Source organism: Phyllobates terribilis, unplaced genomic scaffold (genome assembly GCF_046119375.1).
Source record: "Phyllobates terribilis strain yellow unplaced genomic scaffold, ASM4611937v1 Scaffold_2__4_contigs__length_985480577, whole genome shotgun sequence".
Classification (NCBI taxonomy): Eukaryota; Metazoa; Chordata; class Amphibia; order Anura; family Dendrobatidae; genus Phyllobates; species Phyllobates terribilis.
The window spans coordinates 91,262,192-91,285,758 of NW_027362762.1; the positions used below are offsets into that span (position 1 = coordinate 91,262,192).

The 23,567-nt window shown below is 45.5% G+C and overlaps 1 protein-coding gene across 1 annotated transcript in view; it reads left to right on the plus strand.

Moving 5' to 3' along the window:
* The first annotated feature begins 4,129 nt into the window (after positions 1-4,129).
* The window catches only part of SACS (sacsin molecular chaperone), a 107,706-nt gene continuing 88,268 nt past the window's right edge, over positions 4,130-23,567 (plus strand). The window contains exons 1-2 of the mRNA XM_073662213.1: positions 4,130-4,504; positions 20,014-20,418. Of these exons, the coding sequence (XP_073518314.1) occupies positions 20,396-20,418 (23 nt within the window). The 5' untranslated portion in view covers positions 4,130-4,504; positions 20,014-20,395. The remainder of the gene's footprint in view (positions 4,505-20,013; positions 20,419-23,567) is intronic.

Sequence of the window (23,567 nt, forward strand, 5' to 3'; positions counted from 1 at the left end):
TATACATATATGGCCAGCACGGTGGCTCAGTGGTTGGCACTGCAGCCTTGCAGCACTGGGGTTCTGGATTCAAATCCCACCAAGACAACATCTGCAAGGAGTTTGTATGTTCTCCCCGTGTCTGCGTGAGTTTCCTCCGGGTGCTCCGGTTTCCTCCCACACTCCAAAGACATACTGATAGGAAATCTAGATTGTGAGCCCCAATGGGAGCAGTGATGATATCTGTAAAGTGCTGGAGAATTAATGGTGCTATATAATCAAGCATATATTAATAATAATATTTTATATATGAAATATAAATATATTATAGTACTTAGTATAATGTTACCTATAGTTTTCTCATATATCCAGTTTTATACACAATATATAATTATATATACAGTACAGACCAAAAGTTTGGACACACATTCGCATTTAAAGATTTTTCTGTATTTTCATGACTATGAAAATTGTACATTCACACTGAAGTCATCAAAACTATGAATTAACACATGTGGAATTATATTCTTAACAAAAAAGTGTGAAACAACTGAAAATATGTCTTATATTCTAGATTCTTCAAAGTAGCCACCTTTTGCTTTGATGACTGCTTTGCACACTCTTGGCATTCCTCTTGATGAGCTTCAAGAGGTAGTCACTGGAAATGGTTTTCACTTCACAGGTGTGCCCTGTCAGGTTTAATAAGTGGGATTTATTGCCTTATAAATGGGGTTGGGACCATAAGTTGTGTTGTGCAGAAGTTAGGTGGATACACAGCTGATAGTCCTACTGAATAGACTGTTAGAATTTGTATTATGGCAAGAAAAAAAGCAGCTAAGTAAAGAAAAACGAGTGGCCATCATTACTTTAAGAAATGAAGGTCAGTCAGTCCGAAAAATTGGGCAAACTTTGAAAGTGTCCCCAAGTGCAGTTGCAAGAACCATCAAGCGCTACAAAGAAACTGGCTCATATGAGGACCGCCCCTGGAAAGGAAGACCAAGAGTCACCTCTGCTTCTGAGGATAAGTTTATCCGAGTCACCAGCCTCAGAAATCGCAGGTTAACAGCAGCTCAGATTAGAGACCAGGTCAATGCCACACAGAGTTCTAGCAGCAGCCACATCTCTTCAACAACTGTTAAGAGGAGACTTTGTGCAGCAGGCCTTCATGGTAAAATAGCTGCTAGGAAACCACTGCTAAGGACAGGCAACAAGCAGAAGAGACTTGTTTGGGCTAAAGAACACAAGGAATGGACATTAGACCAGTGGAAATCTGTGCTTTGGTCTGATGAGTCCAAATTTGAGATCCTTGCTTCCAACCACCGTGTCTTTGTGCGACGCAGAAAAGGTGAACGGATGGACTCTACATGCCTGGTTCCCACGGTGAAGCATGGAGGAGGAGGTGTGATGGTGTGGGGGTGCTTTGCTGGTGACACTGTTGGGGATTTATTCAAAATTGAAGGTATACTGAACCAGCATGGCTACCACAGTATCTTACAGAGCATTGCTATTCCATCTGGTTTGCGTTTAGTTGGACCATCATTTATTTTTCAACAGGACAATGACCCCAAACACACCTCCAGGCTGTGTAAGGGCTATTTGAGCAAGAGGGAGAGTGATGGGGTGCTACGCCAGATGATCTGGCCTCCACAGTCACCAGACCTGAACCCAATCAAGATGGTTTGGGGTGAGCTGGACCGCAGAGTGAAGGCAAAAGGGCCAACAAGTGCTAAACATCTCTGGGAACTCCTTCAAGATTGTTGGAAGACCATTTCCGGTGACTACCTCTTGAAGCTCATCAAGAGAATGCCAAGAGTGTGCAAAGCAGTCATCAGGAAAAGGTGGCTACTTTGAAAAACCTAGAATATAAGAAATATTTTCAGTTGTTTCACACTTTTTTGTTAAGTATATAATTCCACATGTGTTAATTCATAGTTTTGATGCCTTCAGTGTGAATATACAATTTCCATAGTCAAGAAAATACAGAAAAAACTTTAAATGAGAAGGTGTGTCCAAACTTTTGGTCTGTACTGTATATACCGTACTTTTTAGTAAAATAATATATACATAGCATATATAAAATACTATAAATATGTGCAGAACACTAATACAATATGCAGACCATTTAATATATAACACTCACATATATAATAGTATATAACACAATAATATGTATGTTATAAACAACATGGTCTGTATATTATATGTGTTTTTCCAATATTTATAGTATTTTAATTTTATATATGTTCTGAATATATTATTTTACTAAAAAGTATAGAATGACCTATAATTTTCTTATGTAAGCAGTTTTACATTTATAGTGTATGCACTTTGTGTTACGTATATACAGGTGCATCTCACTAGATTATCATCAAAAAGTTAATTTATTTCAGTTCTTCAATACAAAAAGTGAAACTCCTATATTATATATTATATAGAGTCATTACAAACAGAGTGATCTATTTCAAGTGTTTATTTCTGTTAATGTTGATGATTATGGCTTATAGCCAATGAAAACACAAAAGTCATTATCTTGGTAAATTAGAATAATTAACAAAAAACACCTGCAAAGGCTTCCTAAGCATTTACAAAGGTCCCTTAGTCTGTTTCAGTAGGCTCCACAATCATGGGGAAGACTGCTGACTTGACAGATGTCCAGAAGGCAGTCATTGACACACTCCACAAGGTCCCAGAGCTCCAATTTTCATTTGGAAATCAAGGTCCCAGAGTCTGGAGGAAGAGTGGAGAGGCCACAATCCAAGCTGCTTGTGGTCTAGTGTGAAGTTTCCACAATCAGTGATGGTTTGGGGAGCCATGTCATCTGCTGGTGTAGGTCCACTGTGTTTTATCAAGACCAAAGTCAGCTCAGCCATCTACCAGGACATTTTAGAGCACTTCATGCTTCCCTCTGCCGACAAACTTTTTGGAGATGGAAATGTCATTCTCCAGCAGGACTTGGCACCTGTCCACACTGCCAAAAGTACCAATACCTGGTTAACAAACAACAGTATCACTGTGCTTGATTAGCAGCAAACTTGCCTGACCTTAACTCCATAGAGAATCTATGGGGTATTGTCAAGAGGAAGATGAGAGACACCAGACCCAACAATGCAGAGGAGCTGAAGGCTGCTATCAAAGCCACCTGGGCTTCCATAACACCTCAGCAGTGCCACAGGCTGATCGCCTCCATGCCACATTGCCGCATTGATGCAGTAATTGATGCAAAAGGAGCCCTGACCAAGTATTGAGGGCATTTACTGAACATACATTTCAGTAGGACAACATTTCGGATTTTAAAAACATTTTTCAAGCTGTTGTTATAAAGTATTCTAATTTACTGAGATAATGACTTTTGTGTTTTCATTGGCTGTAAGCCATAATCATCAACATTAACAGAAATAAACACTTGAAATAGATCACTCTGTTTGTAATGACTCTATAATAATATGAGCTTCACTTTTTGTATTGAAGAACTGAAATCAATTAACTTTTTGATTATATTCTAATTTAGTGAGATGCACCTGTACTATCAGTGTTTTGTAGTTATTTATAGCATTTGATATACGTTATGTATATATTGATATAGGACATAGTATATGCTGTAGTTTTCCTGTTTGAGCTTTATATACTTAGTTTAGGTACTCTATGTTGAGTATGTTGTATTAGTGTTTTGTACATATTTATAGTGTTTTATATTAAGTTACAGTATTATAAAGCATGGTAAATATTTATAGTGTATAGTGTATATTATTTTATATACATATATGGTATTTTTAGATATGTATACAGTATTATGTAGCATTGCAATATGTTTGCTTGCTTCTTTTATGTAACTATGACTGTCAGTCATCATACTGTGTACTTTATTGTAGTTACTTTCATTGCTGTCCAACTTCATTTCAATTTTTAAAATTATTTATGTCCCAGTGTATTGATGTCACAGGACAAGTGCTGATCCCCACACAGCTCAGCATCTGCTGCTAACAGGAACTTAGATAAACTACATTCAACTCACTAAAGTAACAGTGCACTCCCCTGAAAAATGGAGTCACAATATCTGCATTCTCCATCTGAGCATGCTCACTGCCCTTAAACATGGCACCCTTAGATCATCCAGCAGAGTACTGCGCATGTGCACTGCCCACACCCCCCCCCCCCTTCCTTGACAGATCATCTAACGGTAGCAAGGCTCTGCTGTGATGGGTGCTGCCCTGGGAACTCCCATCTGCGCTCCTCAAACATGATCTTCAGTGGTCATAGGAGACTGGAGGGACTCACAGCCAGGAGGACTGGAGGGAAATGCAAACTGTGGCTTTAAGGGGGGAAGCATGAAGGGGGAGCTATAGCTTCTGCTGCATTGAACTTGTTTGGATCTGTTCCTGGTGCAGCACAAGCCTTGCAGCACTATGTGGGGAAGCTGCTGACTTTACAGGAGAGGAAAGCAGAGAGACCCCCTACAGTAACCGGTCATAGGGCACCCAGCCCCCAAATCTGCAATCTCAGGGGTCTTCTTACTCCTTGGTAGCATGTGAGTATCATCTCCCTCCTCTGCTCATTTCCTATCTGATCCCCTTCTGAATCACTATAGAAGTAGAATGACTTTGTTGCATTGTGCCTGCTTGTTGTTTTGCTTTTGTTACATGGTAATTATTATTTTGCTCCTATTCTTTGCTGTTTTGCTCTGGTTACATGTTATTTATTGTTTTGGTAAATGTTATTGTTTTGGATTTTGTTACTTGTTATTTATTGGTTTGGTAAATGTTATTGTTTTGCTTTTGTTACATGTTATTGTTTTGCCTTTGTTATATGTTCTTTGCTGTTTTGCGCTTGTTACATTTTATTTGTTGTTTTGCTTTTGTTACATGTTATTTATTGTTTTGCTCTTGTTCTTTGTTGTTTTACTCTTGTTACATTTTATCTATTGTTTTGCTTCTGTTACATTTTATTTACAGTTTTGCTTTTGTTCCATTTTATTTGTTGCTTTGCTCTGGTTACATTGTGTGTGTAGTTGGCTCAACTGCAGAATATTTCAGGCATCTTTCACCAGCTTTGCATTTTTTCCTGTCCCTCTGCTCATTGAATGAATTCTTAGCTGGGCTTTGCAGTTACTGCACATTTCATAAGAGAAAATGTTATCATTTTATTCAGGTAATATTATAATTGTGTCATACATTTGCCAGCTCTGCTTCATGTGTGTGAGGCCTTAGACTGTGCACTGCCTGGGCACCAGTCACACCCCATGTGTGTACCTAAAGTCTGAGCCTGACAAAACTCAATGGACCATTGTCAAATTCTTTGTGTGAATTCTGCCATCATCTCATGATACGCTTAATCTCCAAAAGACAAACATCCAGGATAATAAAGGGGACCATAGTCCTGATTAATTGTATACAAGGAAGTCCAAATGATACATAGATCCTACAAAATTACAGCGTGGATAACCCCAAATAAAGGAAATATATGCATAGAGAATAGGTATATAAAATGGTTTATTACATATTGCTCAAAAATATTAAAATATTCAATGATAAAATATAAAGGTAGGTCAATGGTGAAGACACAAAACGAAAACGAAAATATATATAGGCTAAGCCAAAAAATAGAGAAATTCTGGAATCAATAATACGGTATATGCTCAAGGTTCTGAATAATACATACCCGAAAATGTGGCAGAATAATACATAACCTAAGAGCAGTGAAGCTAATGTGCAGTAATAGGTATGGAACGAGCAATAAACTCATGTTACAAATGCTCACCTATGTAGCACCGTGTCCCCGCTGCCCTGACGCGCGTTTCGCATGGGCTTCCTCATCTCATGATAGTTTGTACAGTCCCACAAGATTGTGATGGACGATGATACAAATCTTATACTCTTTACTGTCCAACTATGGTCTAGTGAGCCAGAAAACTGCACTTATATCTATATATTACCCCTATACTACTATTATTAAAATCTATACTGGACCAACAAAGGTCTAAAAAACATAACGTACAGTCAATATTGACCCAATACACTATGCTGGACCAGGATATAAAAAGTGCAATCTGTATTATTCCAGTAGCACATGAACTAGAATAGAGGACTTGCTGCCCATATTGCTCCAACAAAGCCGGATGGTGGGCCAGGATTCAGGATTTTTGTTCCTTACTGACCCAACAAAGCATTGCAGATCTGGATCCTGAGCACACAGTCTGTATTGTCCCAGCAGGACATGATTAACAGAGAACTAGAGCTTGCAACCTGTATTGTCCCACTAGAACAAGGCATACAGGATATGCAGTTTAAAGTGAGCCAACACTTCATAAAGAAATTTCTAAAATGTCCCAACAGAACGGATGGACCAGGATCCAGGACTCAACAGTCTATTGACCCAACTGGACACGATGGCCCAAGATTCATAGCTTGCAGTCTTATATTGCCTCAAAGGTCAATTATTTCCCAAGATCGGAAACAGGCAATCATATTCCCAGTAACAGATGTAGCACTTTGAGTTTATATGATGGACTCAAAGCTGAATGGAGCAGGATCCAGGGCTCGCAGTCTGTCACCTACAACCAGAGCATAACACCACAGGATCTTGGATTTGCAGTCAATACTGTCCCATGATAACTTGATCTATTCAGATCTGTCACCGTCCTAGCAGAGCTAATTGGACCCTGATCAGGTGCTCATTGTCTGTACTTTCTCAAAAGAAAACAATGCATCGTCTTCCATGTCTTGCAGGACATATTTCCCAAAAGAGATAGCTGTATACAGATGACAGGCTTCCGTTCTGTTCTGTATTATATAGAGTTAAAAGGACCTTATTTTGGGGTTTTCTGTCCTAGCTAAGCTTGGAGGTTCACTATGGAGCGTTATTTGCCATGATCCAGTGCTTGCAGTCAGGCTTGGACTGGCCCACTGGAGAACAGGAGAATTCTCCGGTGGGCCACCACTCTCTCATATGTGCAGTACTTGGCACAATATACTTAAATTTTCTTATTAATTTAACAATCTACCCAGTTCATTGGTAAATAAATTTGTAAATGAGGATTACGTTATATTTGCATGTAGCTGAAAAGTGGGGCCCTGGAGTTACTGGTGGGCCCTTGGCACCCCAGTCCGACACTATACTATCCTGAGAGCACGATGCTCCAGTACCAGGACTTATAGCCTATACTAACGTGACAAATTGCAGTGCAGCGCTGCAGTCCATCCCTGCCTCGTAGCCTTGCATCATTCCCAATGCGGCAGGACAGTATAACTTTTGTTCTCTTGCTCTTTATCATGATGAGTATCTGGATAGTCTGATTAATCGAAGCTCAGACGTGTTTAAAGACGTTAACGCAGCTTATCCATCCAGATCCTTCATATCCTAATCACTGTCGTTGCATGGTTTGTTATATTCTTGTTGCAGTAGATAAAGTGCATGTATTTTAGTGTCGGATCCAGTCGGACAGGACAGTGCTGGGATATTAATATGGACGGCTCAGTCACTTCTGGCTCGGGGGATGTAAATTCTTGTGATGCCATTGTTCTTAGGAGTGACTGATATTAGCATGAATTGAGATGGTGGGTGGGGGGGACGTTTAAGTGTTTTATTCCCAAATGATTAATCCCTGGTTAATGTGGACATATGTTTCATTGTCTCAGAAATTCTATGACAGCTTGGTGTGGTGACAATGGAAGTGGATACTTGTCAGGGCCTGGAGAGGCCATAACCTTTTGGCTGTAGAGTAACACATTCATTCTTAGCAGTGGTTCTTAAATGGAATCTGTCACCAGATTTCACAATACAAACTGCACACATTATAGAAATTGACCAGATGGGGCGGGTGTACTTACTTTGAAAATCAATGTCAATATTTGGCTGTATAATCCTTCTGAAAGTATAATGACATTTCAGATATATATGAATGACCATCAGAACTTTCCTTTTGGGTATCAGAAACTTGTGCAGGACTCCCCTGTCCTGAGAAAGATAGGGATTATGAAAGGATGGGCAGGGGAAGCAAAATTTAAAGACGTTGTCTTCTACTTTTACATTGATGGCCTATCCTTAGGATAAGTCATTAATGTCTGCTCGGCTGGGGTCCGACACCCGGCACCCCCTCCGATCAGCTGTTATCAATGTTGGCAGCGGCCACCGGTCAGAAGTACTTACTTGCTGAGCTGCTCTGTCTACTTGTAGTGGCCGGAGCTGGGTACTGCACATCCGCCTCCTATTCAAATCAATAGGAGGCGGATTTGTAGTACCCTCCGGCGGCCACTACGAGTAGAAGGAGAAGCTCGGCAAGTAAGTATGTCTGGCTGGTGGCCGCTGCCATCACCGTTGGCAGGTGATCGGCGGAGGTGTCGGATATGCCATTAATGTAAAAGTAGTGGACAACCTCTTTAAAGGGGTTGCCCACTATTAGGAAAACCCCTTCTCAATCTGAATCTTTGTTCCCGTTAAAATAAAAATACCTATACTTACCTCTTGTGTCGGCACTCACGTTCCCGGGGTTTATGTGACGTTGTTACGTCATGTGAGCCCTGCGCCCAATCAGTGATGGTGTCATTGTCCCCGCCGTCGAACGTATAAGTAATCAACAGGAAGTGAGTGGCCTGCTACGGTTCTGATTTCCTCCTGATTACTTATACATCTGAAGTTTAGGACACTTACGCCATCATTGATTGGTCGCAGGGCTCACATGACTCAACAACGTCACGTGAGCCCCGGGAGAGCGAGTGCCGACACCTCAGGAACGGCGCTGGCACAGGAGAGGAGTATTGGTGTTTAATGGGTTCAGATATTCAGATTTTGAAGGGGTTTGTCCTAGTAGTCGACAACCCCTTTAAGACCATTCTGTCTTAAGGCCTGTGCACACGTTGCATATTTGTCGCTTTTTTTTTCTGCTCAGACTTGTCACAAAACCTGAATGGTTTCCTGATGCCAGAAAAGTGAATGAGATTCCTGAAGTCTCATGCACACGTTGCTTATTTGTGACTTGCGGATTTAATGCAGATTCATCTACAGAATGTCATTTTTTTCAGCTTTTGCTGCAGATTTCACCCATACTGACGAGTGGGGAAAATTCTGCAACAAAAACACATGTATAAAACGCATAGAAAATTTCAGCAAAAACGCACCTATTTCACGCTGTTTTTCCTGTGAAGGGATGCAGAAATGGTGCAGAAATTTCTGACCAAATACTTGACGTGTGCACATGCCCCATGCCCTTAGGTGCAAAACTCAGCACCATCTTTTTTTTATTTTGAAAGTTCCAGATGGTTCTTTCTTCTTGCTTCCTACTGTTAAATATAAGTGAGGGGCAGTGTGATTTCTATAAAGCCCCCACTTGTCTATGTGCTTTACAAGCAGAGGCATGACATGACTTGAGAAGACTGGTGTGACCTTGGAGCAACCTAAGTATATCCAGCAGAAAGATGAGCTGATGGTGTCTGTACCGTGTGTCGTATGTCGTTCTGTCCATCTTCAGGAGGGAAATTCTATAGAACGAGGGTTCAGCTATTTACATCTGCTGCAAATATTATATATGGGTCACTGGTGTACGACGTGCGCTGTATGCTAACATTCCTTACCTTTTACTACAGGACGGCTGCTTAATCCCTATTCCAGTAGAACTTGGGAAATAAAGCAGATTGTCAGTTTTCCATAAGAATAGAAGAAATCTAGTTCCAAACTTAGCAACTACATATTTATAGAATTTAGGGCTGGTTCCATTACTCTATACCTTAGGTGTAAGGACAACATTTTTTTTTACCATATGCTTCACGTTGCACTAGAATTCCTGGTGAGCTTAAAGAGGTTGTCCACTGAGCTTAAAGAGGGATCAACCTTATTCTCATTTGCACATGGAAACACAAGAAGCAATGGAATGAAACTGAAAGGGAGAAGATACACATTAGATATTAGAAAAAACTTTTTGACAGTTAGGGTGATCAATGAGTGGGACAGGCTGCCACGAGAGGTGGTGAGTTCTCCTTCAATGGAAGTCTTCAAACAGTGGCTGGACAGACATCTGACTGAGATGGTTTAGTGAATCCTGCATTGAGCAGGGGTTTGGACACAATGACCCTGGAGGTCCCTTCCAACTGTTAACATTCTATGATTCTGCTTAGGATAGGTCATCAATGGGCACCTGGCACCCCCATTGATCATCTGTTCTCGGTGTTGGCCGCGGCCACTATTCTGTCGACAGAGCTGTGCACCTTTGTAGCTTGGCAGTTCCGGCCGCCGACACCAGGAACAGCTGATCAATGGAGGTGTCGGGTGTCCTAAGGATAGGTCATTAATACCTGGTGGACAATCTCTGGTTCGGCTGACAGCAATCTAGCCCAACTTCAGCATACACAAGACCACGAAGCTCAGATGAACGCTTCTTTGTTTTCTACGAGAGACCTACTGCCAGACTTCTGGAGAACACAGGAATAGACAGTCCAAAAATTGGACATCCTGGATCCCTCTGATGATGTCAGGGGATAGTTGAGAGACCCCAATACACATTAAACCTTCGGCAGATGCTGCCGATATCGGTGGGTTTGGAATACTTTAGTCTGATGTCTATGGGGGACTCGAGACTACTGGAAGGCAATACAACCATGGCTGAAATTGTTGTTCACATGCCAGCATAAAAGGTAATATCATGTAGACCTTATCTATATTCAGGGACCACTACTTTTATCTTACTTTTTGAGGACAATATAACATTTTTCTCATATAACATTATTTTCTTTCAATCGTTAGGTATGATGTATATGTTCAATAATGGATCTGTGGTGACAGATGTCATCGTATGGCACCCGTCACAGGCATCCATCGCCTCTAGGCCATTATGTTATCCATTTAGCAGATGGTTCTTCAAGATCCTTGTCTATAGATTAACATCATTGTATATTGCTGTATACATACACAGAATGACCAGATGTCATCCCAGAATTGCACCCTTTTTTCCCTTCTTTATGGTAATGTACCCCCAGGTATATATTTAGTAGCCTGAGCTTTCCTGCATGTTCCATTTATTGCAGCTGCAGCTCATCTCCTATTGATTTCAATAGGAGCCGAGCTTCAGTGCTTGTCAGTGGCCGATGCACAGTGAATGGAGCTGTGCTGTTTGGTTCTGTTCGCTGTCACATCTGACCACCCCCAAAGCTGGAACCAGTTTATTGGGGCAGGTGCCTGGACAGTCCCTTTAACTCATGCAGTAACCCATATAGTTTTTCTGTATACAATATGTTTGACTTTGTTTTCTTTTATACATACAGTTTCCAACCGGTGCATAATCACAGAAGTATAGGAGTAGAACAATTGACACCTATGGAAAATGATAAGGGAAAATCGCCCAACATGGAGATCAAATCAAAGAAAACAAGCGATCAAAGAGACCCAAAAGTAAATTGGTAAGTATAAAAATTAGCTTTTATTAGGTATTTCATAAGATAAAAGATATCAGACAAAAAGTGGTGCAAAGCACATACAATGTAAAAAATCCATCATACTGGAGGACTAGCTAGGTTCATAGTGTAAAAGTATAGCACTGTGGCCTATAAAGTTATCATCACAATCTCAAATGGTCACAGGTAGGGTCTCAAGAGAAGCTATATTGTGAGTATAATATATTGCCTAATGAATTTATCTCCAGCTTCAACCACCAAAACAAAGAGATGGAGAAAGAATGTATAAAATATATATATATATACCTGGACTCAGTATAGGGACCATATGAGACTTGACATGTGAACCACGCGTCCACCCCAACGCGCGTTTCGGCGCTGCCTTCTTCAGGGGGCATGTATCCCCTCCGGCGGTGTGTCATTTTAAATGATAGCCAGCCAATCCGGGATAAGACAAGGACCTAAGATGACGCGTGCAGCGTCACGACCACCGGGCCTATCCCCGACGCCGGCGTCATGCAAAAGGAGGTGCAGAGATCACGTGGGCCCACATGATCCCGCAGGTCCTGCATGGAGACGCCGACATCACAGAGACGCCCGGACAGCTCGCAGCGCGCACGCGCACAGGTCCGGTCTGCTGCATAAGGGGACAGGATGTTTAACTGGACTAGTATAACAACATAGGCAATCATGGCTCTGTCTAAGGCTCAAAGTGTGTATATCATACAACACAATAATTCTTGGGTAACACTGCCATAGTAATATTGTGCGATTCGAAGTGATCAATGAAAAATGCAGGTATAACAATAAGGCAAGCATATACAGTTAACATGGTACATAGAAGATACATAAAAGTGAATCAGGCTCGTAATTAGTCACCATTGACCTCTCAAATATATATAACATTAAAAATATATACCATGACAACTGTATTACTAAATCAAGGAATAATAATAATAAAAAATGAAAAATGATCATCTCCGAATCACACAACAAGCATGTGATCCCAATACGGAATGCAAACTGTATGGTCGCATGATTAACACACGGGAACTGCACAAACAGAACCATGGTGACTGATTGACGTCCTGAAAAACGAATGATTTTGTCTGATATCTTTTATCTTATGAAATACCTAATAAAAGCTAATTTTTATACTTACCAATTTACTTTTGGGTCTCTTTGATCGCTTGATTTGATCTCTTTGTTTTCTTTTGTAGCATATCGTGTCTTTTATTTTCAGAGTAACTGAGCGTTAAATCTATAATATACATGCAGTAATTGTCTGTGGTTTGTCAGTCGCCAGATGATTAAAGAAAGGGTTTGTCCGGGACTTGAACATTGATCGAGGCCATCAATGTTAAAGTCTCGTACAGCTCCTTTAAAGCATGAGTTATAGTCACACAAGTTTTGGTTGAGATACCCTTATTTGAACTTATTATATAAGTTACTAAAAGTTGTAAAAAATTTTAAAAATGTTACAGTCCTTATAGCACAGAGCTTCATTCACAATCATTCAAAAAAATATTTTTTGCAATTGGGTTTCATTAAAAATGTTGCACCGTTTGTCTTCTACAGCCTTTGTGCTGCAGTGTCTATCGTGGCTGCAGAATGAGTTAACTGAGAGTCCCTCAATCAGTTGGTTTGCACCTCTTTCTGTCTTTTTCTAAACTCTCTACTGATTTATGACCCCTGACCACCTTAAAGTTGAATGTGCAATAAAACAAACAGCCTGAAAAATAACAAACTGTGCAAAATTTTGAATGAAACCCAATTGCAAAAATGATTTCTAGCCCCTAATACATGAATACGTTTATTTACATAAAAAAAAGAGTGGACCAAACCTTTTATGACCACAGACCACATCAAAGTTTAATATACAGGAAGACAAAGAGCCTAAAAAAAAACAAACTGCAACATATTTTAATGAAACCTAAAAGCAAAAATGCTTTCTACACCCAAGTATATGCATTTAAATAAAAAAAAATGTCCCCAAAGGTGGAAAAAAACTTTTATACCCAAAAAGACCACATTAAAGTGTAACGGGTCCGGGAGGCGGAACCTCTGAGCTACTATACAAGGGGGCGGCCCTTGTAAGGGAGCGGGTGGCAGTCTCTGGGTGAACGGACAGGGAGTTACGGCAAGTGATCAGGGCAGTCTCTGGGTAAGGGGTAGGTACGACCTGTGATGGCGGAGCCTCCGGGTAGGCTAGCAGGCAGATGGTAGATGTGTGCTCCCAGGTGAGCAAGCGAGAGTCTCTGGAATAGCAGGTGGTCACGGCACGTGACGGCGGAACCTCCGGGCTGGCAGGCAGGTAGGTAACGGAGAAGCGCTCCCAGGTGAGCGGGCAAGAGTCTCTGGAATAGCTGGTGGTCACCGCACGTGACAACGGGACCTCCGGGCTGGCAAGCAGGCAGGTAACGGAGATGCGCTCCCAGGTGAGCGGGCAAGAGTCTCTGAGATAGCTGGTGGTCACAGCACGTGACAACGGAGCCTCCGGGCTGGCAAGCAGGCAGGTAACGGAGAAGCGCTCCCAGGTGAGCGGGCAAGCTGGTCCATAGACAGACTGACCGGAGTTGTAAGGCAGACCGTCGGACCTCAGGCAAGCAGGCAGGTAGCTGATGTGCGCTCCCAGGTGAGCGGACAAGTTGGTCCTTAGACAGACTGACCGGAGTTGTAAGGCAGACCGTCGGACCTCAGGCAGGCAGGCAGGTAACAAGTATTCAGGCAGGAATCAGGCAGGTAACTAGCAGGAAACTGGCAGGAAACTGGCAGGTAACTGGCAGGTAACTGGCAGGTAACTGGCAACGGGACCTGAGGGCTGAAGCACAGGTGAGACACAGGTGCAAACAACATTGCTCGGGCACCTCCATTTTGGAGGAGGTGCCTTATATATGATGAAGTCCTCCGGCCATTGGCCGGGGACTCCTTAGGACGGCGCGCGCGGCCCCTTTAAGAGGAGGGGAGCGCGCGCGCGCGCGCCCTAAGCACAGGTGCCGGGAAGGAGCGCGCGCTGAGAGCAGAGCGGGAGGAGGACGCCGGGAAGGAGCGCGCGCTGACAGCAGAGCGGGGAGAGGACGCCGGGCACGGAGCAGAGCGGTGAGGGGAGCAGCGTCCCTGCCTAGCAGAGGGCAGGGACGCCAGCGCTACAGTACCCCCCCCTTTAGGCCCCCCCTTTTTTAGGCCAGATAGAAATTTAGCTAGGATGAGAGGGGCATGGATGTTCTCCCGGGGCTCCCACGTTCTCTCCTCAGGACCAAACCCCTTCCAATCTACCAGAAAAAAGGTCTTTCCTCTTACCCTTTTGGTGGCAAGAATGTTCTCTACCTCAAACTCGTCCTCAGCAGAAACCGGAGCAGGAGGCGTACCTGTAGACTTGGAAAAAGAGTTAAGCACCACAGGTTTGAGGAGAGACACATGGAAGGAGTTAGGGATCCGTAAGTTGGCCGGGAGTTTCAATTTATAGGCCACCGGGTTGATCTGACTGATGACCTCCAGTGGGCCGATGAACCGAGGCCCTAACTTATAGGAAGGGATCTTGAGCCGGACATATTTGGACGAGAGCCAGACTTTATCCCCAGGGCGGAATTGAGGAGGGTCCAGACGTTTTTTGTCAGCGTGTCTTTTCATACGCTCGGATGACAGAAGGAGTGCGGACCGGGTACTCTCCCATATGGAGGAAAATTTGTTAACAAGAGATTCCGCAGCCGGATTGTCCGCCGAGGTGGAGACGGGAAACGGGATCCGAGGATGCTGACCGTAGACTACAAAAAACGGGGATTTGGAGGAAGACTCGCTCTCGTGATTGTTGTACGAGAATTCGGCCCATGGCAGGAGATCCACCCAGTCAGAATGGTGGGCATTAACGAAGTGCCGAAGGTAACTGGTCAGGTTCTGATTGATCCGCTCCACTTGACCATTAGACTGTGGGTGGTAAGCGGAGGAGAAGTCCAGGGTGACGTCCAGCAATTTACAAGTGGCTCTCCAGAAACGGGAAGTGAACTGTACCCCACGATCCGACACGATGTGACGGGGCAGGCCATGAAGACGGAAGATGTGGCGGATAAAGTCTTTAGCCAGCTCGGGTGCAGACGGAAGACCTGGCAGTGGAATGAAGTGAGCCATCTTGGAGAAGCGGTCAGCGACCACCCAAATGACCGTACAACCGGCAGAGACGGGTAGATCAGTAATGAAGTCCATCGCTATATGCTGCCAGGGGGCAGCAGGTACTGGCAGAGGTAGGAGACGGCCGGCCGGCAGGTGTCTCGGAACTTTGTTGCGGGCGCAGGACACACAGGCAGAAACAAAGTCTATTACATCCTTGTGCAGGTTAGGCCACCAGTAGTGCCGGGTAATAAGCTGGAGGGTCTTTTTCTGACCGGCGTGGCCAGCTAGTTTAGACGAATGACCCCAGTGTAGGATCTTCTCCCGATCAGGTACTGGTACGAACGTCTTACCAGGAGGAAGACGATTTAGACTCACGGGAGCCACCTGCATTACTCTGGCGGGATCGATGATATGTTTCGGATCCTCCTCGAGATCAGACACCAGAAAGGACCGAGACAAGGCGTCCGCCTTGACGTTTTTGTCAGCCGGGCGAAAATGAAGGACAAAATCAAAACGAGCAAAAAACAAGGACCACCGGGCTTGGCGCGGGTTAAGTCTCTGGGCATGCTGGAGGTAAGCCAAGTTCTTGTGGTCAGTGTAAATTATTACTGGGTGAAGAGCCCCCTCGAGCAGGTAACGCCACTCCTCCAATGCCAGTTTGATGGCCAATAACTCTCGGTCTCCTATGGAATAGTTGCGCTCAGAGGAGGAGAAGAGTTTAGAGAAGAAGCCACAAGTTACCATCCTCCCGGAAGATGATTTTTGAGTAAGTACCGCTCCGGCTCCAGAGGAGGAGGCGTCAACTTCCAGGAAGAACTGTTTGTTGCCATCTGGGCGATGCAGCACCGGGGCGGAAGAGAAGGCCTGTTTAAGGGAAAGAAAGGCCTCCTCTGCTTCGGGTGGCCACTCTTTGGGATTAGTACCTTTACGGGTGAGCGCAGAAATTGGGGCCGTCCGGGAAGAGAAGTGTGGTATGAAGAGGCGGTAGTAGTTGGCGAAGCCCAGGAATCGCTGAATGGCCTTCAACCCCTCCGGTCGGGGCCATTTCTCGATGGCAGACAGTTTCTCAGGATCCATTTGTAGGCCGGTCTGAGAGATAATGTAGCCCAGAAACGGAAGCGAGGTCTGCTCAAAGAGGCACTTCTCAAATTTAGCGTAGAGATGGTTCTGCCTTAGCCTGAGCAGGACCTGACGAACGTCCCTCCGGTGAGTCTGGAGATCCGGAGAGAAGACCAAGATGTCGTCCAGGTACACCACTACGCAGGAGTAGAGAAGATCCCGGAAGATGTCATTGACCAACTCTTGAAAGACGGCAGGAGCGTTACAGAGACCAAAGGGCATTACCAGGTATTCATAGTGGCCGTCCCGGGTGTTGAATGCCGTCTTCCATTCATCCCCCTGACGAATACGAACCAGGTTGTACGCCCCACGAAGGTCCAGTTTGGTGAAGATCCTAGCCCCCCTCAGGCGATCAAATAATTCTGGAATGAGCGGAAGGGGGTACTTATTCTTCACCGTGATCAGGTTTAGGCCTCTATAGTCTATACAGGGACGGAGAGAGCCGTCCTTCTTTTTGACGAAAAAGAAGCCTGCTCCCGCCGGGGAGGTAGATTTCCGGATGAATCCTCTGGCCAGATTCTCCTCAATATATTCGGACATTGACCGGGTTTCAGCAGCGGATAAAGGATAGATACGCCCACGGGGAGGAGTAGTACCGGGTAGCAGATCGATGGGACAGTCGTATGGTCTATGTGGTGGTAATGTCTCTGCCTCCTTTTTATTAAAGACATCTGCATAAGACCAATAAGGAATCGGAAGTCCAGGTAGATTAGCTGGGGTAGGAGAGGGACGGACGGGATGGACGGGAACCAGGCAGGTTTTATGACAGTCTTGTCCCCAGCGAAGGACCTCTCCGGTTTGCCAGTCTAGCACGGGTGCATGTCTCTGGAGCCAGGGCAGACCTAGCAAGAGGGCGTGAGAGAGTCCAGGCAGAACATGAAAGGAGATACTTTCAGAATGCAGCATTCCCACCTGCAGGGTAATGGATTCGGTGATGAGTTGAATGGGGCGAGGTAAGAGGCCCCCATCCACGGCAGCGACAGACAAGGGTACAGCCAGAGGTTTGGTGGGGATGCGGTATTTTTCAACCAGGGACTGTGAAATAAGGTTCCCGGCTGCTCCAGAGTCAAGTTGGGCTAGTTCGAAATAACGGTTCTCCCCGTAGATGATCGAAACTGACAACAGCAGGGATGGAGAGGATTTATTCTTGTCTAGGTGGACCTCTCTGAGCGAACCTAGACACAGGCGTTTCCCGACCTCTCCGGGCAGGCACGGATCCGGTGCTCCTTACTGCCACAGTAGAAGCAGCTCCCCTCGGCACGGCGTGAGTCCTGACGGGTTTTGACCATCTTGGTCTGGTCGACCTGCATAGGCTCAGGAGAGTGTACCTGGGGAGAGATGGAGGGAATGACGGGTCTCTGGAAAGTAGGAGCTAAACGTGGAATCCTTCTCTCACGGGTGACCTCTTTGGCACGCTCCTGGAACCGTAGGTCAATCCGGGTGGCAAGGGTTATTAGATCATCGAGAGAGGTAGGAATGTCCCGACCAGCAAGTTCATCTTTAATACGACCGGACAGACCCTCCCAGAAGACGGATACCAGAGCGTCGTTATCCCAGGCCAGCTCCGAGGCAAGGGTGCGGAACCGTATGGCATATTGGCCCACGGTGAGACCCTCCTGACGGAGGCGTAGCAGAGAGGATGCGGATGAGGTCTTCCGTCCGGGTTCGTCGAAGACTTTCCGGAAAGCCGAGAGAAAAGCAGGCAAGTTGGACACCAGGGGGTCTCCTCTCTCCCATAGAGGATTTAGCCAGGCCAGGGCCTCCCCGGTGAGATGGGACATGATAAAGGCAATTTTGGCCCGGTCGGAATTAAACTGATGGGACAAAAGTTCAAAGTGCAGGGTGCACTGATTTATGAAGCCCCGAGCCTGGACGGGGTCGCCTCCGAAGCGAGGAGGTGCAGAGAGCCGGGGTCCGGGGTAGGATACCATAGTATTAGTGGGCAGCGGAGCTGCCGGATTGCAAGATATGGCACTGGCGGAGGTTGTTGGTGGATCAGACAGAGTGTTCAGGCGAGTATTAACATTCCGCAGGTGACCCAGGATGGCCTCCTGTTGGGACCTCTGACGGGACAGTTCAAGACAGAGGTCCGAGAGCGAGGGAGCTTGGGTGCCACCGGGTTCCATGGCCCGAGCAAACTGTAACGGGTCCGGGAGGCGGAACCTCTGAGCTACTATACAAGGGGGCGGCCCTTGTAAGGGAGCGGGTGGCAGTCTCTGGGTGAACGGACAGGGAGTTACGGCAAGTGATCAGGGCAGTCTCTGGGTAAGGGGTAGGTACGACCTGTGATGGCGGAGCCTCCGGGTAGGCTAGCAGGCAGATGGTAGATGTGTGCTCCCAGGTGAGCAAGCGAGAGTCTCTGGAATAGCAGGTGGTCACGGCACGTGACGGCGGAACCTCCGGGCTGGCAGGCAGGTAGGTAACGGAGAAGCGCTCCCAGGTGAGTGGGCAAGAGTCTCTGGAATAGCTGGTGGTCACCGCACGTGACAACGGGACCTCCGGGCTGGCAAGCAGGCAGGTAACGGAGATGCGCTCCCAGGTGAGCGGGCAAGAGTCTCTGAGATAGCTGGTGGTCACAGCACGTGACAACGGAGCCTCCGGGCTGGCAAGCAGGCAGGTAACGGAGAAGCGCTCCCAGGTGAGCGGGCAAGCTGGTCCATAGACAGACTGACCGGAGTTGTAAGGCAGACCGTCGGACCTCAGGCAAGCAGGCAGGTAGCTGATGTGCGCTCCCAGGTGAGCGGACAAGTTGGTCCTTAGACAGACTGACCGGAGTTGTAAGGCAGACCGTCGGACCTCAGGCAGGCAGGCAGGTAACAAGTATTCAGGCAGGAATCAGGCAGGTAACTAGCAGGAAACTGGCAGGAAACTGGCAGGTAACTGGCAGGTAACTGGCAGGTAACTGGCAACGGGACCTGAGGGCTGAAGCACAGGTGAGACACAGGTGCAAACAACATTGCTCGGGCACCTCCATTTTGGAGGAGGTGCCTTATATATGATGAAGTCCTCCGGCCATTGGCCGGGGACTCCTTAGGACGGCGCGCGCGGCCCCTTTAAGAGGAGGGGAGCGCGCGCGCGCGCGCCCTAAGCACAGGGGCCGGGAAGGAGCGCGCGCTGAGAGCAGAGCGGGAGGAGGACGCCGGGAAGGAGCGCGCGCTGACAGCAGAGCGGGGAGAGGACGCCGGGCACGGAGCAGAGCGGTGAGGGGAGCAGCGTCCCTGCCTAGCAGAGGGCAGGGACGCCAGCGCTACATAAAGTTTCATATATATGGGAAAACAAAGAGTCTGAAAAAAAACAGTGCAGATTTTTTAATGAAATCCATTTACAAAAATTGTTTGTAGCCCCTAATACATGCATTTTAGTGATAAAAAAAGGTCCCCAAAGATAGACAAACCCTTTTAACTGGCATTCCCTTTTTCTTCACTTGTCACAGATCCGGTGCTGCATTCCTGATTAACGCTGCTAATGAAAGTCAAGGAGAGGAAATCCAATCTGTGAATTGGCTTCATGTCCTAACAGTGTCCTGTAGCGGGTGAAGGAAAGTGTCTATGTTGAGAAGAAGGACACAAGTCTCCGAGGAGCTAATTGATTGCTAGCGGTCTGAAGTTGGTCAGTTGGTGAAGTTAGTGTTTGGAAATACGGACAAGTCCGTGCAGACGTCAGGTGGAGTCAGAGGAGTAATAGAGCCATTCAAGGCAAAATGTCGGCTGTAAGGTAGCGAACAGACTCTGTCAAGTCCCGAAAATCAACTAGCGCAGAAATATTGAAGACGAATTGATGCTTTCTACGTCTGTTTTAGGAGTCACAAGAGAAATATGACAGAAGCCATGGATGCAAAGTAAGTCTTTTTTTATCTTTTATGTAAGTTACTGTCTGCCTTGAAATTATTATGCAGATCAGAAGAAACCTGAAAAACTTTCATATAGTCAATGTAGGTTGACTTATTGATGAGCAATCCTTAGGTTAGGTCATGAATATTAGATCGGTTCGGGTTCCTTATCAGCTGTTTGCAGCTCCTGTGACAGCCAGATGCACATTTATTTCAAGCTGCAGTACCCTAGAATGGCCACTGCATGATGTAAGGTGCCATGCCATACCAGTACATCCAGCCATGGCAGGAGATGCTAACAGCTGATCAGCATGGCTGCACGGTGTTCATCCACCACCAATCTTCTATTGATGTTGATGACCTATCCTCAGTGTTGGATTGGGTTGCCAAATGCCCACCAGTAACCCTGACTGTTTTGGGTCTCTCTGTTTGGCTAGATGCAAATATTATATTGCCCTCATTCACAAATATATATAAGCTTCTATATAATAATCTAATATATTATAATTATATAATAATAAACTTGGTAGTTTGTTAAATTAAAGAGCTTGTCCACTACTTTTATATTGATGGCCTATCCTTAGGATAGGCCATCAATGGATCGTCCGGGGTCCGACACCCGGCACCCCCGCCGATCATCTGTTACCGGTGTCGGACAACCTCTTTAATTTAGCAAACTACCCAGTTTATTATTATATAGCGTGTAAGGAGTTGTGGGCCCATTCTGCTAAGGGGCCCACCAGGGGATTCACCTCTTCTTCCGTGGGCCAATCAGAGTCAATGTGCTGGGTAGATTGTTAAATGAATAAGATGCTGCCTTTGTCTATACATAGTGATTCAAGTATATTGTGCCAAGTACTGCTCGTATAAGAGGGTGGTGGCCCACCGGAGGATTCTCCTGTTCTCCGCTGGGCCAGTCCAAGCCATAATGGAACACTCTCTGTGATGACCACAAGCCCTGACAGAGCATATTGGAAGAGGTTGTATGGATTGGGCCACCCCATAAACTGTGTGCAGAGACCTTTCTATGCTGCAAGTACCTCTGGATCTCAGCTGTAGCTTGTCAGTAGCTCTACAAAAAGTCTTCTTGCAGCCGAAGTCCAAACTGTAGCGTCAGCAGCAACTTACAAAAGTGTGCAGCATACCTGATTGATAAATGAGCAGTTCGCGTCTCATGAGGATGGGAATTCCTAACTGTCATCACCTGCGATCAGTATTATCCTCTTCTGCTTCCTGTATCCTGCACATTCCTGAAAAGTGAAGTATTGGACATCATTTCCCAGTCTGCAGCGATCGTCACTGCATCAAATTCATTATGCCTGAAACAACACAGCCAATTTCTGACTAAATGTTAAATTTTGATATAAAAAACATCTTCCATCGGATACAGCCATCGATTCTTGTTTTGCAGTTACATTGTTAGAGTGGTTGGAAAAACACATAGATCCGTCATCTTCATCCAGGGAAAGTAAAGTTTATTTGGAAGAACAAATAAAGCTCGTATTCATCATTCTTCTTGCGCCTTTTGGATTTTAGACATTTTTAGTTTTGCATCAACTTCATTATGGCTTTTGTGCCATTTTACACAAATTTTTTCAGTCCTCATCATTTTCGGGTTTGCTCGACAGTGTGGTAACGTTGCAACATGCTCCCGAAACGTGTTGGTGTTTCTTTCATAAATATTATTTGGATGCAACCACAATTTTATAATTCTCCTTGAAAAACTCAAGATTTTACTTATCTTGAGCCAGATTTATCCTTCCTAGGTTTCCTTGTCCAAATGTTTTCGGCTAATTCATTAAATATACAACTTTTCGAAATGTTGCAAAATTTTTGAGCAATGGTACTCCAGTATTCTACAGGAGTACAAATTTTTCTTTCTTTTTTTGAATTGAAGACTAATGTGCGACAATTCAAGACTTATTGAAGGGATCATGTGTCATTTTCCTCTTAAAAGGCACAAAAAAGCAAAGAAGTAAAAACAGAAAGACTAGACAGAAAAATGTCTCAAAGGGTTTATCTAGGACTTATATTATTTTTGCAAATGGGGCTAAGAATTAACAGGCAGGTAGTTGCTGCCGATCTCTGCTGGCACAGTTCTCTATTCCCCTGCCTCATTTTCTCGTTAACAGAGCACCACCTTCTCTTCCCCGCTGCTCTATTGACTTGGCGTCACTGCAGACGTCATGCTGATTGACAGCCATCTCCACACAATTAGGCAGCGGGCAAGCGGCTGTCAATCAGCATGACGCCTGCAGTGACGCCCTGTCGACAGAGCAGAGCAGAAGAGAAGCCAATGCTCTGTTGACGTGATGTCAGCGGAAGCAGGAGAATCTCCGGCCGAAGAGGTCTGTGATCGCTCTGAGCTGGCAGAGATCGACTCTGGGATAAAGTTAGTTCTTAACCCCCATATGCAACAATGATAAAACCCTTTAAATAAACACAATTGAAATGTTTGTTCCCATCAAGTTACCATCTATCCACTTGTGATGTAGACTTATGAGACGGCCTGAGATAGCCAAGTCCAGCCATCCCGGTTTGGTGCGGTGGCACGCATGTGTCGCCACTGATTTACTCTGTTCTCAAATCTGTGAAGGCCCCAGCGGTTGGTAGGTGAAAACATTGCAGTGTTGGAAATACCCATGAAACCCTTGTGGATTTAGTGCTGTGATGCCCATTTGGCAACCTCTTAGGGTATGCATCTATATTATACAGCATACAATTCTGTGAGCTCTTAATGTGCCCCTGCTTTTGACTCACCCCCTGGGCCGTGGGGCACGCGGATCCGGGCGATAGGGGAACGATGGGGGTAGTAGTAGTGGCGGCCCGGTCCCGCGGCTCAGGGTGGTCAGGCCAATGGTAGTCTACTACGTGCTTCAGATAATGTCCGACTACGCCACCCGTGGATTGCGGTTATTAGGAACCGCCGCTGCAAGGCAGTCCGCTGGGGCTGATGATGAATGCAGCTGGGATGGTGTGACTCCCCACGGGAAGAGTGCGGCCCCAGGGCAGTGTAGTGGATGGTGGGAGTGATGGTGGTGAAGGTCACAGTACCGGTAGTGCCGGAGGAGCGAAGGAGCACACGGACAACAAGTTACAGTCCAGGGTCTTTACTCACAGTTCGTTTGTCCCGGGTCACTTCCCAAGCCGTGCTGCGT